Genomic DNA, 13,548 nt, shown 5'->3' with positions numbered 1-13,548 from the left:
GGTTGTTGGTCTTTGATCCTTTGATCACATGCACACTGAATGTGAAGCTTTCATCTTTGAAAGTTGTTTCTGTGGTGAACTAGTGCGTGCTGTTCAGAATACCTTCAGGGCTAGTCAGGACTGTATCAGTGATTTCAACTCTGGGAGGGGTTGAAAGTGGTTATACGTCCCTTGTGATACGTCTGTCACATCTGCTCCTAGTAAATGTTAAAGTCAATAGTTTTTCCATAAATATTTAGTTTCACTCTCCATTCAGGCTCTGTCTCATCACATGATCAATTCCAAAACAACAGCTCTTAAATGTCAATGCTCTGTCTTAGTCCAGCAAAGAGCTGTAAAATGTCCATATTGTGTGCAAAGCTGTGTCTTGTAGCTTTGGCTGGACATATCTTTCTCTGGTTATGAATTTTTTCACATCATGTACATTTAGTCTGAAAGATTTGTAGTTTGCCTGGGACTTTTCCCTCCTTGTCTCAGGGGTTTTAAAATTATTTTTAGCAGTCATGCTGTCTCTCTACAGTTTCTTCGAAATTTTCTAGTTTTGCAAGTTGCACCTGCATTTTGTTTTGCTGCTGCATTTGCTCAGTCTGCTTTGTGATCTAGACACCTGTTTGTAGAGTTAAATCTGTCTTTAAATGTAGCTAAGTGAGAGCTTTTATTGGTAAGCACAATGACCTATCTCTGATATTTCCACAAAGGCATGCACAGCTCTTATAAGAGATTCAGCGGATTCCCATGGTTCTTGAATTCTGTGCTGATAACACACCCTTTCATAAACCACATTTCTCTGGGGTACAAAGTATGCATCAAACATAGACAGAACTCTTTAGTGGTCATTTTTGTGACTATCAGCAGCAAATCACAGAATTTTAAGATATACTCTCCCTGCTTCCCCACAGCATAATTTAAAGATAATATCTGGATGGCTCCAATTTCCTGGTGGAATTTACTAGCAATGTGGAATTTTGGCAAAGCTCTGCTTCTTCTCTCTCCATTTACAAGGTCTGTCAAAGCTGAAGTTTTCTAGGGCATCAAGGAGTGGCAAGTTGATGGGATTGATCCTGCAGCATTTGTTGCTTTTTTCTTCTTCTTTGTGTTTTCTTTCCATTTCTGTTCTCCTTTGGCACTAGTTAGGTTACCTTTACTTCTGACACATCACATTCCCCTTGTGCATGGTAGGTTGCAGAGTACCTAGCAGGCTTCTGTACCAGATTTGGAGTGTCTACAGAACTCCCTCCCTTCATGCAGCAACACAAGAGCTGCAGTTTCTTTGACTGTGACCACCTCAGAGTCAGTACCTTAAGCACAGTATAGCAAAGTGGCAGAACACAACAACACAGTGGTTCTCAACCAGGGGTACACAGAGGTCTTCTAAGGGGTACCTCAATTCATCTAGATATTTGCCTAGTTTTACAAAAGGCTACATAAAAAGCACTAGCAAAGTCATTACAAACTAAAATTTCATTCAGACCATGACTTGTTTATACTGCTCTATAGACTATACCAGGGGTTGGCAACCTTTCAGCAGTGGTGTGCCAAGTCTCCATGTATACACTCTAATTTAAGGCTTTGTGTGTCGGTAATACATTTTAACGTTTTTTGGAAGGTCTCTCTATAAGTCTATAATATATAACTAAACTGCTGTTATATGTAAAGTAAACAAGATTTTCAAAATATTTCAGAAGCTTTATTTAAAATTAAATTAAAATGCAGATCTTATTAGTTTAGTGTGATCCTTGCCGAGTTTTCCAGTGTCTGGTGGCACGTATTTAGATACTTTAAGCTGTACACAGGCTTCTGAGTTATAAGTTGATAACCAGCTGGCAGGAGGTCAGCAGCTGGAACCCCAGATCGGCAGTTGAGGTGAGTGGAGCTGGCGACTGGTAGGGCTGAAAGCCTGGACCCTGTCTGGCAGGGGGCCTGCGTTGGAACTCCAACCAGAAGCAAGGTGAGTAGGGCTGCGTTGGGACCCCGGCTGGCAAGGGCACAGCAGCGGGAACCCCAGAGGGGGTTTCAGCTGCTGGCTCCTGCAAGCTGGGGTCTCAGCCTGCTGCCAGCCTGGGGGAAGGAAGCCCAGGCCAACAGCGGGCGCTGAGTGGGACTGGCGGTGGTAGCCCGGCTGGCAGGAGCTGGCGGTGGAAACCCCAGAGTGGCGGTGGGCTGAGCAGCTCAGCCTGCCCCGCGAGCCATCAAAAATCTGCTAACCTCTGGACTATACACTGAAATGTAAGTACAATATTTATATTCTAATTGATTTATAAGTATATGGTAAAAATGAGAAAGTAAGCAATTTTCAGTAATAATGTGCTGTGACACTTTAGCAGTTTTATGGCTGATTTTTTAAGCAAGTACTTTTTAAGTAAGGTGAAATTTAGCAGCATGCAAGACAAATCTGCCTCCTGGAAAGGGTACAGTGTCTGGAAAGTTTAAGAGATACTGCAGTAACACAGGTTTCAGTGGTAGCCATGTTAGTCTGTGTCAGCAACCCCCCACCACTACCCCAATGAAGAGTCATTGTGGCACCTTAGAGACTAACAAATTTATTTGGGCATAAACTTTTGTGGGCTAGAACCCACTTCATCAGATGTATGAAGTAAAAGATACAGGAGCAGGTATAAGTACATATAAGGATGTGGGGTTCAAATCAAGTCTCTGGAGTACATCCACATCTGGGATGGGTCATCAGTCCTTTGTGTAAAGCTTCCGTCCTCCAGAGTTATGAGGCAGGATTGAAGACCAGATGGAGATGAGGCATCAGCGTTTTATAGTCTTTTCCAGGTGTAAGAACACTTCTTTGTTCTTACTGTGGAAAATTACCGCAAAATGGAGTCTGAAGTCACATGGGCAAGTTCCTGCAAACTTTGCTGAGTCTCAAGGCATATCTACCATTCTCTCAATGGGTCAATTGTATAGCTGATGGTCCTTAATGGGCCATCAAGCAGGCTAGGCAGCGCTAACACCAACTTGTCTCAGGTGTCACCCAGAAGCTTAGCATAAGTTTGACATGCAGATAGTATAGAACCAATATTCGTAACTTAAACTACAAACATAACACATGAATACAGACAGGTCTTAGACACCTCATTTGACCCCCTTTACACAAGACTTGGTGCCCCTACAGGACTTTGGTTGCAACCATGGTCTGTATTGTCCCAGTTCAAATCAATAAGGTGACACTCCCTCTGCCGGCTGCTATGTTTCTTCTTCAGTTCTGAAAAACAGCCGCGCTTCCCCGATTTGTTACCATTGTCATGTGACAAGCCCTCGGGACCCGCCCCGGATCTAAGACACTCTCTCCAGAGGGCCGGCAGCAGCCCAGTCAGACTGCATGCTGGGAAATGCCAATCTCACAGGCCACACCCCTTCCCGGACGTTTCTGAAGGGAATTCGATACGCAGACCCCGCCCTCGAGTATCGCCATTGGCCTTTACTCGGCCAATCAACGCCTCTTGATTGGACCCGCTCCACCCCAGCTGAGGCTGGCCGGATCCTGCCTCTCCCCTTGCGTTAGGGTTGCGTCACCGTCCGCGCGCCGCTCTCTGATTGGTCAGCGGTGTGGCTGCGGCCCCGCCTCTCGCCTTTTGCCCGTTCGCCGTCGGCCAATGGGGCGGTTTGTTTGGGGTCTGGACTGGGGTATCGACGCGCGCAGAGCTGGGCTCGCGTTTCTCCGCTGCCGCCGGCCTCGGTGACGAGGAAGCGGAACTGCGTCCAGCTGCCAGGCATCTGTAGGCGGCCCGGTGCAGGGTCGAGATCCAGGGGTGAGGGGTAGGGGCTGCTGCTCCGGCCGGGGGGCCTGAGGGCCCTCGGAGAACGGCCTGCTGTGCCTGCCGGGGGCAGAGGCCGTGGCTGGGGGAGTCTAGGGAGCAGGCTTCGCCTCTCCGGCCGAGCACGGACTGCTGCAGAAACAACGGTTGTGCGGGCACAGCTGGAACCGAAGGATATTGGCGTGCTGAGGCAGCTCCACGAGCTGGCGGATTAGGGGTGCAACTTGGGGGACCTGGGGCTGCCGGAGCCAGAAGATCAACCGGAGAACCTGGGGCGCAAAGGTTGCAGTGGGGTATTGATGCATCAGGTAATCCTTCATTAGAAGATGGAGCCTCTATGATCTGGAGAAGGGGGGGCGTCTGCATCAAGAAAAAGAGGAGCAATTTTAGGAAGCCAAACTTGGTACCTGTATTTTGTCTGTGAAACGGTATTTTGCCCCGTGGGCCCTGGAGACTCTGCCGCTGTTTTCCCTCTCATGTGTTTTTGGTCTAAAGAAGGAATGGCGAACCATAGATGAACTCCTTATTAAAACACATTTTTATAGCCTTAATACATTTTTGGGAAGAAGAGAAGTGCCTATAGAGGAGAGTGTGGGGTTTACCAGAGGAAGGGGTAGCAGAGCATGAAGATATGGAAAAGCAAAGGTTATAAAGGTGTCAAGATCTTTCCGTTTTAGAGGAAAAAGAAAAACAGGTGTAATATGGAGAAGAGAGTTAGGCGACAACAGTTGAGTGGGTGGATTGGGAGGAGAGTTGCAACTGTGATAAGCATGAGAGGTTTTAGCCAGAAGAGTTTATAGAAGAAACTGTTGGAAAATAGAGTTGCACTGAGACTTGCTTTTTCTGATATTTCAGTAGCGGTTACATCGCCTTTCATTATACAGATTTTGTTCTGATGGGGAGAGTACATTTTCTTCCCTGTTGCCCTGGTTGTTGGAGGATGTATTCCTTTAATTTGTGGCCATGAAACAAACGGTGGGCTTGTAACCACCCTCATTCAACCAAAGGGATTGAAACCCCCCTTAAATATCATACGCCCCTAGACTTATTAGTAGGTAAATTTTTTTTGTTGTTGGGTTTTTTTTTTTTTTTTTTTTTTTTAGAACAAGCTGTAAATTGCCTTGTGTGTAGTTTGGGTGATTTGTCAGATGTATCGCTTACCACTTTTTAATATGTATTAAGGGTTGCGTACGCTGTTGACAGAACACTTCCCAAAATAATTTTACACTTGTAAATATAATGGCTTAATTTAAAGCATAGGGAGAAAAACGTACTTTTAACATCGTTCCTTTTAATCAAAATCACTGTATTATGCAATGGTTGTGCAGCCAACACACTCCTTTTAAAATGCATTATAGTCGTGTCTGCTCTTTCTGTATTCACTTCAGTGTGTGGCAGATGTTTTAGTTGTTAGTTGGAATTTTATTAATTTTTTGGCAGTTGGTTTTTCTTATTTGAATTTGGACTATGGATTCTGGTTTTGTGATAAGGCGATTGCATTGCTGTTGCTAGATCGTTCTATTTTATTTTAGTATGGCGTCTGTCTTGAAAGGTGTAGTCTTGTTTTTAGATATAGTGTCTGTAATATTTTCCCCTTCTGTAAAAATTAAATCTGCTAAAAGTCTCAGCGTCTAAAACCTTTCGTGTGTAGTGTGAGATTTTCCACTGAATTTAAAATAATAATAATTGAGCAGATTTATGAACCAGAGCAAAACAAGTGGTCAGGCTATCGGCTACAGTGGGTCCAAATGTCAATGTTCGAATTAAAGATGATGTATAATGCATTTCAGTGGCAGCAGAGCCCAGTTAAGTGGACTTCTAACAAATAATGTGCTTAAACTTTTTACTTGGCAAAGTGATTGCAGAATCTCTTTGAGCTGAACGGTTTTCTTTAGGGTTGAAAAAACGACAGCAAATGTTTGCATCTGAGCTTTTTGTGGCTTTTTTTTTTTTAAATTGGGGTGGGGGCTTACAGTAAGTATAAAAATGATGGAAGTTGATGACGTAGCAAGCAAAGTTCATGGCTTTGGAAAGCCAAATCCTCTCCCGGTGTGCTGTTTTTAAAATGTAAACGTTGACAGGCGATCAGCCCCCAAAGCGATGCTCCTTTGCAAAGACACCAGAGCTTTTGGGCTCATTGTATACTTGACGGTCTGCCACCTTTCTGGGGAAAAAGTTCCAGCTTAGGGTAAAGCAGAAAGGTGCCTAGTAATTTGAAAGGGGGTGGGGGTGGTGGCTGGAAATGTTCATAGCCTTGGCCAGTCCCAGCCCGAGAGAGAGAGAGAGAGAGACAGACAGAAGGAGAAGCTGCTGCTGCTGCTGCTGCTGCATCTAGGAATATGAATTTCCCCCCCTCAGCAGGTCGGATCACCTCGGCTCCATGGTGAGGAGAAAGAAGAGCCCCCCTGGGCCAGAGGAACAGCACAATGGGTAGGATGGGGTGGGGGCGAGTCACTTTTAGGAGCCCCTGTCCATGCTCTGCGCTCCCCCTGTTCCGCTGGGGATTTTTTTGGTGGCTGTTTTTCTCTGTGTGTGTGCTTGTCGAGCGCTTCCAAACGCCTGAGTTTGGCTTGGCAATTTCCTTGCCAAAGGCGCTCCTAATCCTTTCAGAAAGGTGCCAGGGGTCTGCCGGGGACGCCTGGCTCCCTTTTGGGGTGGTTTAGGGGGTTTCCTATGGGGCTTTTCCCCTCCCACCCTTCGGCACAGGTTGTTGGGTCGGGACAGCAAACGAAAGGGGATTTAGTAACAAACAACGGCGGCCATGTTGAGAGGAATTTCTGCAGCTAAACTTCTCCCCTCTCAGCCCAGGGATTTTCTTCCCTCTCTAGTGGGGGTCTGTGGCTTGACTTTATACCCCCCTCTTTTCTTTCTCTCCTCCCCAACAGGATGACAGTGAAGCTGGGAGACAGCAGCGGGGAGGAAGGGGTGAAAAAGCTAGGCAAGCGAGCTGGAGGAGATGAGGAGTCCCTGGAAGAAGGGGCAGGAAGAGGAGAGGCAGCTCCAGGCAGGAGCAGCACAAAGAAAGAAGAGAAGATTATTAACAACAACACTAATAACCCCTCATCCAGCCCCAATATCCCCCAAGCCCCATCTTCTCTCCAGCCCTCCCACAGCCAGGACCAACATCATTTTCTCAGGTCCAGTGTCAGACCTCAGAGCAAGAGGTTAAGGAAGGATTCTCAGGCATCCTGCTCAGTTGGCAATAGCAGCAGCACTACTGCAAAAGGAAAAGGTACTGTATTCTGTCACCCCTAAAACACACACAGGGGGCAAGGGTGGAGGTGGGGGTCAAGTGCATTTTCAGAGGCTGACAGTTTTGTCCTTCAGATGCTATCTTTTGTGATGTTTTGTGTTTTGTTTCTTGTAGTAGGTGAACTCCTCTGTGTCCCCCAAGGTTTCAGCTTGAATACTGCCCGGTCTCATGTTTAAGTTGCAAAAATGGGCACTTTGGATGTGTGCATGGATATTTTCCCCCTCTCCATTTAATATCAATGAGGATATTTAACACATGCATTTACTCTGTAAATTCCTTTATTTTGGCTAGTAAATTAGAATGTGGCAAAATGGGTTGGGTTAGGTTAGGTGATTAAGCACAGAATTACTAGCATTGGGCTATAACAATATTTATTGAGTGTGCAAGATAATATCTGAAATAGAGGTTGCTGTCTGTCCCCCACGCCATAATTTGTGAGACTATTGCAACAAAGAACTCTGGCTTTGGAAACACGTTTGATATGTACATTCTGTAAACATGCCTAACCATGTTGCCTTAGGTTCTGTGCAGTATTCTTTGCTAGCGTGTTACTAGTTCAGAAATGTCAAGGGCACTTATATGTTAACCCTTTCAATTAGTTATTTCACTTTAGTTCCATGGATGACTTCTTCAGAGCTGTTGCTTCTTTAGATAGAAGGAACAGGGGAAAGGATATTTGAGAGACTTGGTACTATTATGTACACACTGTGCTTTCTGGTTGACACCTGGCTCTATAATTGGTTGTACTTGGTTATAATTTTAGTTACTTTGGGCACCAGTACTTAAGTGTATTTTCATTATTTTAAGGATAAGTAATGCTTTGTTGTTCTTAACCTTTTTATCTGAGTAAGCAATTTTTACCTTCACCTGTCCTTAAAATAACTCAGTACTTCTTAAATATGTTTCAGAGGTCACCTTACCTCTTCTTTCCCAAGTAGTGAATCTTCACATAGTATAGGGAAGGTAAAAATGCTGAGAACCAATATTAGCTTTGTGTTAAAAATAAATAAAATATAACTTTGCAAGGTAGCATGTCCCATTAGATGTATTTAAACAAAACTTTTAAGTATGTTGTGTGGCAAATATTTTTGTAAAGTTTACAAAAGTACTTTTTTATAGGTTAGTAAATTCTACTTAATATTTTAAAGCCTCAGAAAAATCTTTAATGTGGGGTGTCTAGTACTGAGAAGTCTAGATAATTCTCTCTCCAATGCACTTAAACAAAATAAACAGAATAGTTGAGATGCAGCTAATTATTTTAAGGATTGTGAGTAGTATTACTTTTATCTCTCTGGGATGTGTATATTCCATAATCAGCATGGTAAATGTGTATGTCTTTGTGTATATTATATATTAAATGCATACACATATTTTCAAAACAGTGGAATGGCTTGAAATGGCCTTGCTTACGCTAAATCAGCAACCAAGCTCCATTTATTTTAAGAGTCATATACTGAAATTAACAAAAGAAAGTGATGCACAATACAATCTAATGACTAGAATCTTTTCGGTAATTAGAGAAACAAATCACTGTTCCTGATTATATTTTGTCCATATTTTGGGGAATTTTATTAAATCATTAAGGACAGTCAATAACACATTTCAAATTGAGAGCAGCTAGAAACTCCACTTAGCTAGTTTTGCTGAGAAGGCATTGGAAGTGGTTCCTCTGATATGGCTGTCGTTGTATCTGTCAGAATCTTAGAGAATGGAACTGTGGAGTGTGGGATGCTTCTGAATTTGAATTCTTTATGTCCAGAGATGTAGGCTCTGAAACATTTTACTGTTTTGTCTAAATTCTCTCTGTGATAGTGACATGTCTTGTGATCAAAACTTAAAGGTGTTTTACATTCCAAGTGAAATACCACACAATGTGAGCTTCCTGCAGGAAACAAATTGAAGGAAGGAGGCTTTTACAGCAGCGATTTTTAATTCAGTTTTCTTTATCTCATCTCCTATCCCATACTCAAACCCTTCCTCCCCACCCCACACGAAAAATTACGCATCTGAGCTGGTTACTGTCATCAGCGTGTGCTTTGCTGCAGTACTCATGTGGGATTCCCCAACCCTTTGGATCTGCTGTCAGAGCTCAAGCCTTTCCATTGGCATGTTGCTGCCAGATGACAACTGCAAGGGCCATGTTAACACTGGCCATTCAGCAGCTACATTTGGACCATATCAGAAATCCACCTTGTGTTATGATCGTCCAATAATACACTCTAGAGATGTAAATAACATTTAAAAACACTAACCATGTAACAGATTACAGTTCTATCGGTTACAGGGTTAAACATTTACCTGGGGAACTAGGAGTACGGGGGGGGTGCTGCAGCACTCGTACATTTTACGAGGGGCTCCCTGCTGCTGGCCCCCTGGCAACCTGGAGGGGACATGGGTATGCTGGGATGCTGGGCGGCAGCAGAGCAGCAGCCGGGAATTCAGGTGTGAGACCGGCAACCGGGATGGACCTCGGGGGTGCTGGGTGGCAGCAGAGCAGCAGCCGGGAATTCGGGTGTGAGACCAGCAACCGGGATGGACCTCGGGCGTGCCGGGGTGCTGGGCAGCAGCAGGGTGGCAGCTGGGACCTTGGGCGCAGGGCCGCCAACCGTGATGGACCCTGGCAGCCTGGAGGGATCCCAGACACGGAGCCTGCAGCCTGGAGGGACCCCGGGCATGCGAGGTGGCAGCTGGGACTCCTGGTGCATGGCTGCTGGGACCCTGGGTGGAGTTTAACCATTAATAGGAACAAATTAGCATCAACCTTATCGGTTAACCGATTAAACTCTTACATCCCTAATATACTCATGATTACCTTTCCAAATATTCTTAAAGAATTCTTTCAGAATCTTTGGAACTCTCTTGGGAATGTGTGGAGAGGTCGTCAGAAGGGAAATTAACAAAGATACAGTCATTAAACATAGCATTTAATTTCTTTTAAATAGTAGCTCGTCACAGGTCATTGGTTGGGCCTCATCATTTGTTATGATTTACCTGTAAGTGAGGTTTGGTTTTTTTAAAAAAAAATCAGATTTATTTGTAGCAATTTGTGCTGTTTGGGCATATCATTTTACTAAACCAATTATATAAATAATAAACTTATTTAGGATATAATTAAAAGTGATGGGAGGGAATAGTTTGACTATAATTTGAAGAGGAATCAGTGGAGTTTAGGGAACTTTTTCTCTATCCTCTTTCTCAGATTCTGTTCAGCGGAGGGAAATCTCTTGGAAACTTTGAATTTAAAATAAGTAGGAATGTACTTCCAGCTGGATTCTTGGGTTGCATGCAGCTCTTGCTCCATTAGCACACTGAGTTGCTGCTTATGTCCCCTTTTTCCCTAAACTACAAAATGCAACATCTTGAAGTGAAACATCAATGTTATTTTTCTCTGTCCTGCACACTTTTTCACTTGCTGAGCGATTTATCTAGTGCAGGGGTCGGCAATCTATGGCACGCGTGCCGCCTTTGGCATGTGAGCCGATCTTGCCTGGCACGCGGCAGCCAGACGGGGTCCCAGTTGCCGGCCCCCCTCAGCGCGCATGGTCGGCTTAGTGAAGTGGGGCCAGCGGCCAGGACCCCAGACCGGCGGCAGGTGCGCCCCCTGGCTCTCCCCTCACCGCGCTCGGGTTCTGCGGCTCCCAGGAGTGTGAGCCACGGGGCCAGGGGCCCTGAGCCTGCTGCGGGAGGGGCGGCGGCAGCTCACACTCCTGGGAGCGGCAGAGCCCGAGTGCAGCGAGGGGGAAGCCGGTGGGTGCATGAGGCCGCTGCCTGCATGCATTCGCTGTAGGAAACCCCCCCCCGGGGGGGCACCAGGCCGCAGCGTGAGCAGGCACGCCTCCCGGTTTCCCCCCTCACTGTGCTCAGGTTCTGCGGCTCCCAGAAGTGTGAGCCGCTGCCCTTCCCGCAGTTCCCCCCCTCCCGCTGCCTCAGCTCTCTTTGGGGGAGGAGCTGTGTGCACAGCAGCCTGGCAGTATGTTTTGCCTCCACATGGAGCCAGTGTTTTACCGGCATGGGCATGGTAACGGGAGTCCCGGGGGGCAGTCAGGGAGCAGGAGGAGGATTGGATGGGTCAGCAGTTCTGGGGGTCCTGTTGGGGTTGGGGAGTGGTTGGATGGGGTGTGGGAGTCCTCGGGGGTCTGTCTGGGGGCAGGGGTGTTCATAAGGGGTGGGGCAGTCAGGGGACAGGTAGGGGGTAGGGTCCTAGGGGGGCAGTTAGAGTGGGAGGGTCTACAGAGAATTCTTTCCTGGGTGCTGGCTGTTGAATCTTGCCCACATGCTCAGGGTTTTACTGATCGCCATATTTGGAGTCGGGAAGGAATTTTCCTCCAGGGCAGATTGGCAGAGGCCCTGGAGGTTTTTCGCCTTCCTCTGCAGCATGGGGCACGAGTCACTTGCTGGAGGATTCTGTGCAGCTTGAGGTCTTCAAACCACAATTTGAGGACTTCAATAACTCAGACATAGGTTAGGGGTTTGTTACAGGAGTGGGTGGGTGAGATTCTGTGGCCTGCATTGTGCAGGAGGTCAGACTAGATTATCATAATGGTCCCTTCTGATCTTAAAGTCTGAGTCTAGGAGGGGACAGTCAGGGGACAAGGAGCAGGGAGGCTTAGGTAGAGGGTGGGATTCTGGGGGGGCAGTTAGGGGCAGGGGTTCCAGGAGGGGATAGTCAGGGGACAAGGAGCGGGAGGGCTTCTGACTGGGGCAATCGGGGTGGGAAGTGGGAGGGAGGGGATGGGGGCTAGGGCAGGGATCTCCCCTCTTTTTTTGATTGTTGAAAGATGGTAACCCTAGGTGAGGGGGGAGCCAGGGGGTGCATGGGGGCTGGTGCCTGCATAATCTACTAGAGCCTGGGGCGCCGGGGCGCAGCTGGGGCAGGGGGGCGCAGCTGTTCCCCGCTAGTGGTGCCACCACCGCCTTTACAGGGCTGCTGTCCCCCTGCACCATACTGGCTCCTCCATGGCTGGGGTTCACTGCCACTGCAAGTGGGGACGCTCTGGCTCTCTGGTGCTGCCAGAAGATGGCTCCTCCTTGCCGAGCTGCTGCAGCAGCCCAAGCCCAGCAAAGCCAGTGAGTGGACTCGGGGTGGGGACCACCTGATGGGCTTGCAGGGGGGCTGTGCACCCTCCAGGGGAGTTCAGGGGGCGGGGAGGAGGGAACCTGGTCTGGGGAGCAGCCCCTGGGCATGGCTAGCCCCATGGGTCTATAAAGGCTCGCTGGGGATTTGCCCCTCAATGAACCAATATGCAAGGTGGAAGTTTCGCCTAGGTGGCAAAATATCCTTGCACTGGCCCTGCCCCAGGGGGTGCATGCACCCCAGGTTAAGAACTGATAAGATCTGCATTTTAATTTAATTTTAAATGAAGCTTCTTAAACATTTTAAAAAACTTGTTTGCTTTATATACAACAATAGTTTAGACTTACAGAGAGAGAGAACTTCTATAAATGTTAAAATATATTACCGGCACGCAAAACCTTAAATTAGAGTGAATAAATGAAGACTCGGCACATCACTTCTGAAAGGTTGCCGACCCCTGATCTAGTGCATTGTGTGTATCAGATAAGCCTAGCTTCATCCTCTTTGGAAACCTCTATTCAGGTAGTTAAAGACTGCTATCAAATCCCCCCTCACTCTTCTCTTCTCCAGACTAAATAACCCCAGTTCTCTCAGCTTCTCCTCATAAGTCATGTGCCCCAGCCCACTAATCATTTTTGTTGCCCTCCGCTGGACGTGCTCCAATTTGTTCATATCCCTTCGGTAGTGGGTGGGGACCATGCCGAATATTGGGGAATAATCACTTCCCTCGATCTGCTGGCAGTGCTCCTACTAATACAGCCCAATATGCCTTTGGTCTTCTTGGCAACAAAGGCACACTGCTGACTCATACCTAGCTTCTTGTCCACTGGTCCTTTGCGGCAGAGCTGCTGCTTAGCCAGTCGGTCCCCAGCCTGTAGCAGTGCATGGGATTCTTCTTTCCTAAGTGCAGGACTCTGCACTTGTCCTTGCTGAAACTCATCAGATTTATTTTGGCCCAATCCTCCAATTTGTCTAGGTCACTCTGGGCCCTACCCCTACCCTCCAGCATTTCTACCTCTCCCCCCAAGCTTAGTGTCATCTGCGAACTTGCTGAGGGTGCAATTCATCCCATCATCCAGATCATTAATAAAGATGTTGAACAAAACCAGCCCAGGGTCAAGCCCTCTATGAGCCTGACAATCTAGCCAGCTTTCCATCCACCTTATAGTCCATTCATCCAATCCATACTTCTTTAACTTGCTGGCAAGAATACTGTGGGAGACCGTATCAAAAGATTTGCTAAAGTCAAGATATATCAGATCCACTGCTTTCCCCATATCCGCAGAGCCAGTTATCTCATCATAGAAGGCAATCAGGTTGGTCAGGCGTGACTTACCCTTGGGGAATCCATGTTGACTGTTCCTGATCACCTTCCTCTCCTCCAAGTGCTTCAGAATAGATTGCTTTTTCCAGGGACTGAAGTGAGGCTCACCAGTCTGTAATTCCTCAGATTCTCT

At 46.8% G+C, this 13,548-nt stretch overlaps 1 protein-coding gene across 1 annotated transcript in view; it reads left to right on the top strand.

Annotated features, from left to right (window-relative positions):
• The first annotated feature begins 3,627 nt into the window (after positions 1-3,627).
• Positions 3,628-13,548, top strand: part of CRAMP1 (cramped chromatin regulator homolog 1) — a 108,663-nt gene continuing 98,742 nt past the window's right edge. Inside the window, 3 exon segments of the mRNA XM_030545692.1 lie at positions 3,628-4,072; positions 6,123-6,194; positions 6,650-6,996. Coding sequence (XP_030401552.1) covers positions 6,145-6,194; positions 6,650-6,996 — 397 coding nt within the window. The 5' untranslated portion in view covers positions 3,628-4,072; positions 6,123-6,144.

Source organism: Gopherus evgoodei, unplaced genomic scaffold (assembly GCF_007399415.2).
Source record: "Gopherus evgoodei ecotype Sinaloan lineage unplaced genomic scaffold, rGopEvg1_v1.p scaffold_38_arrow_ctg1, whole genome shotgun sequence".
Taxonomy (NCBI): Eukaryota; Metazoa; Chordata; order Testudines; family Testudinidae; genus Gopherus; species Gopherus evgoodei.
The sequence above is the reverse complement of the archived record's forward strand: the minus strand, read 5'-3'. Positions and strand labels throughout refer to the sequence as shown.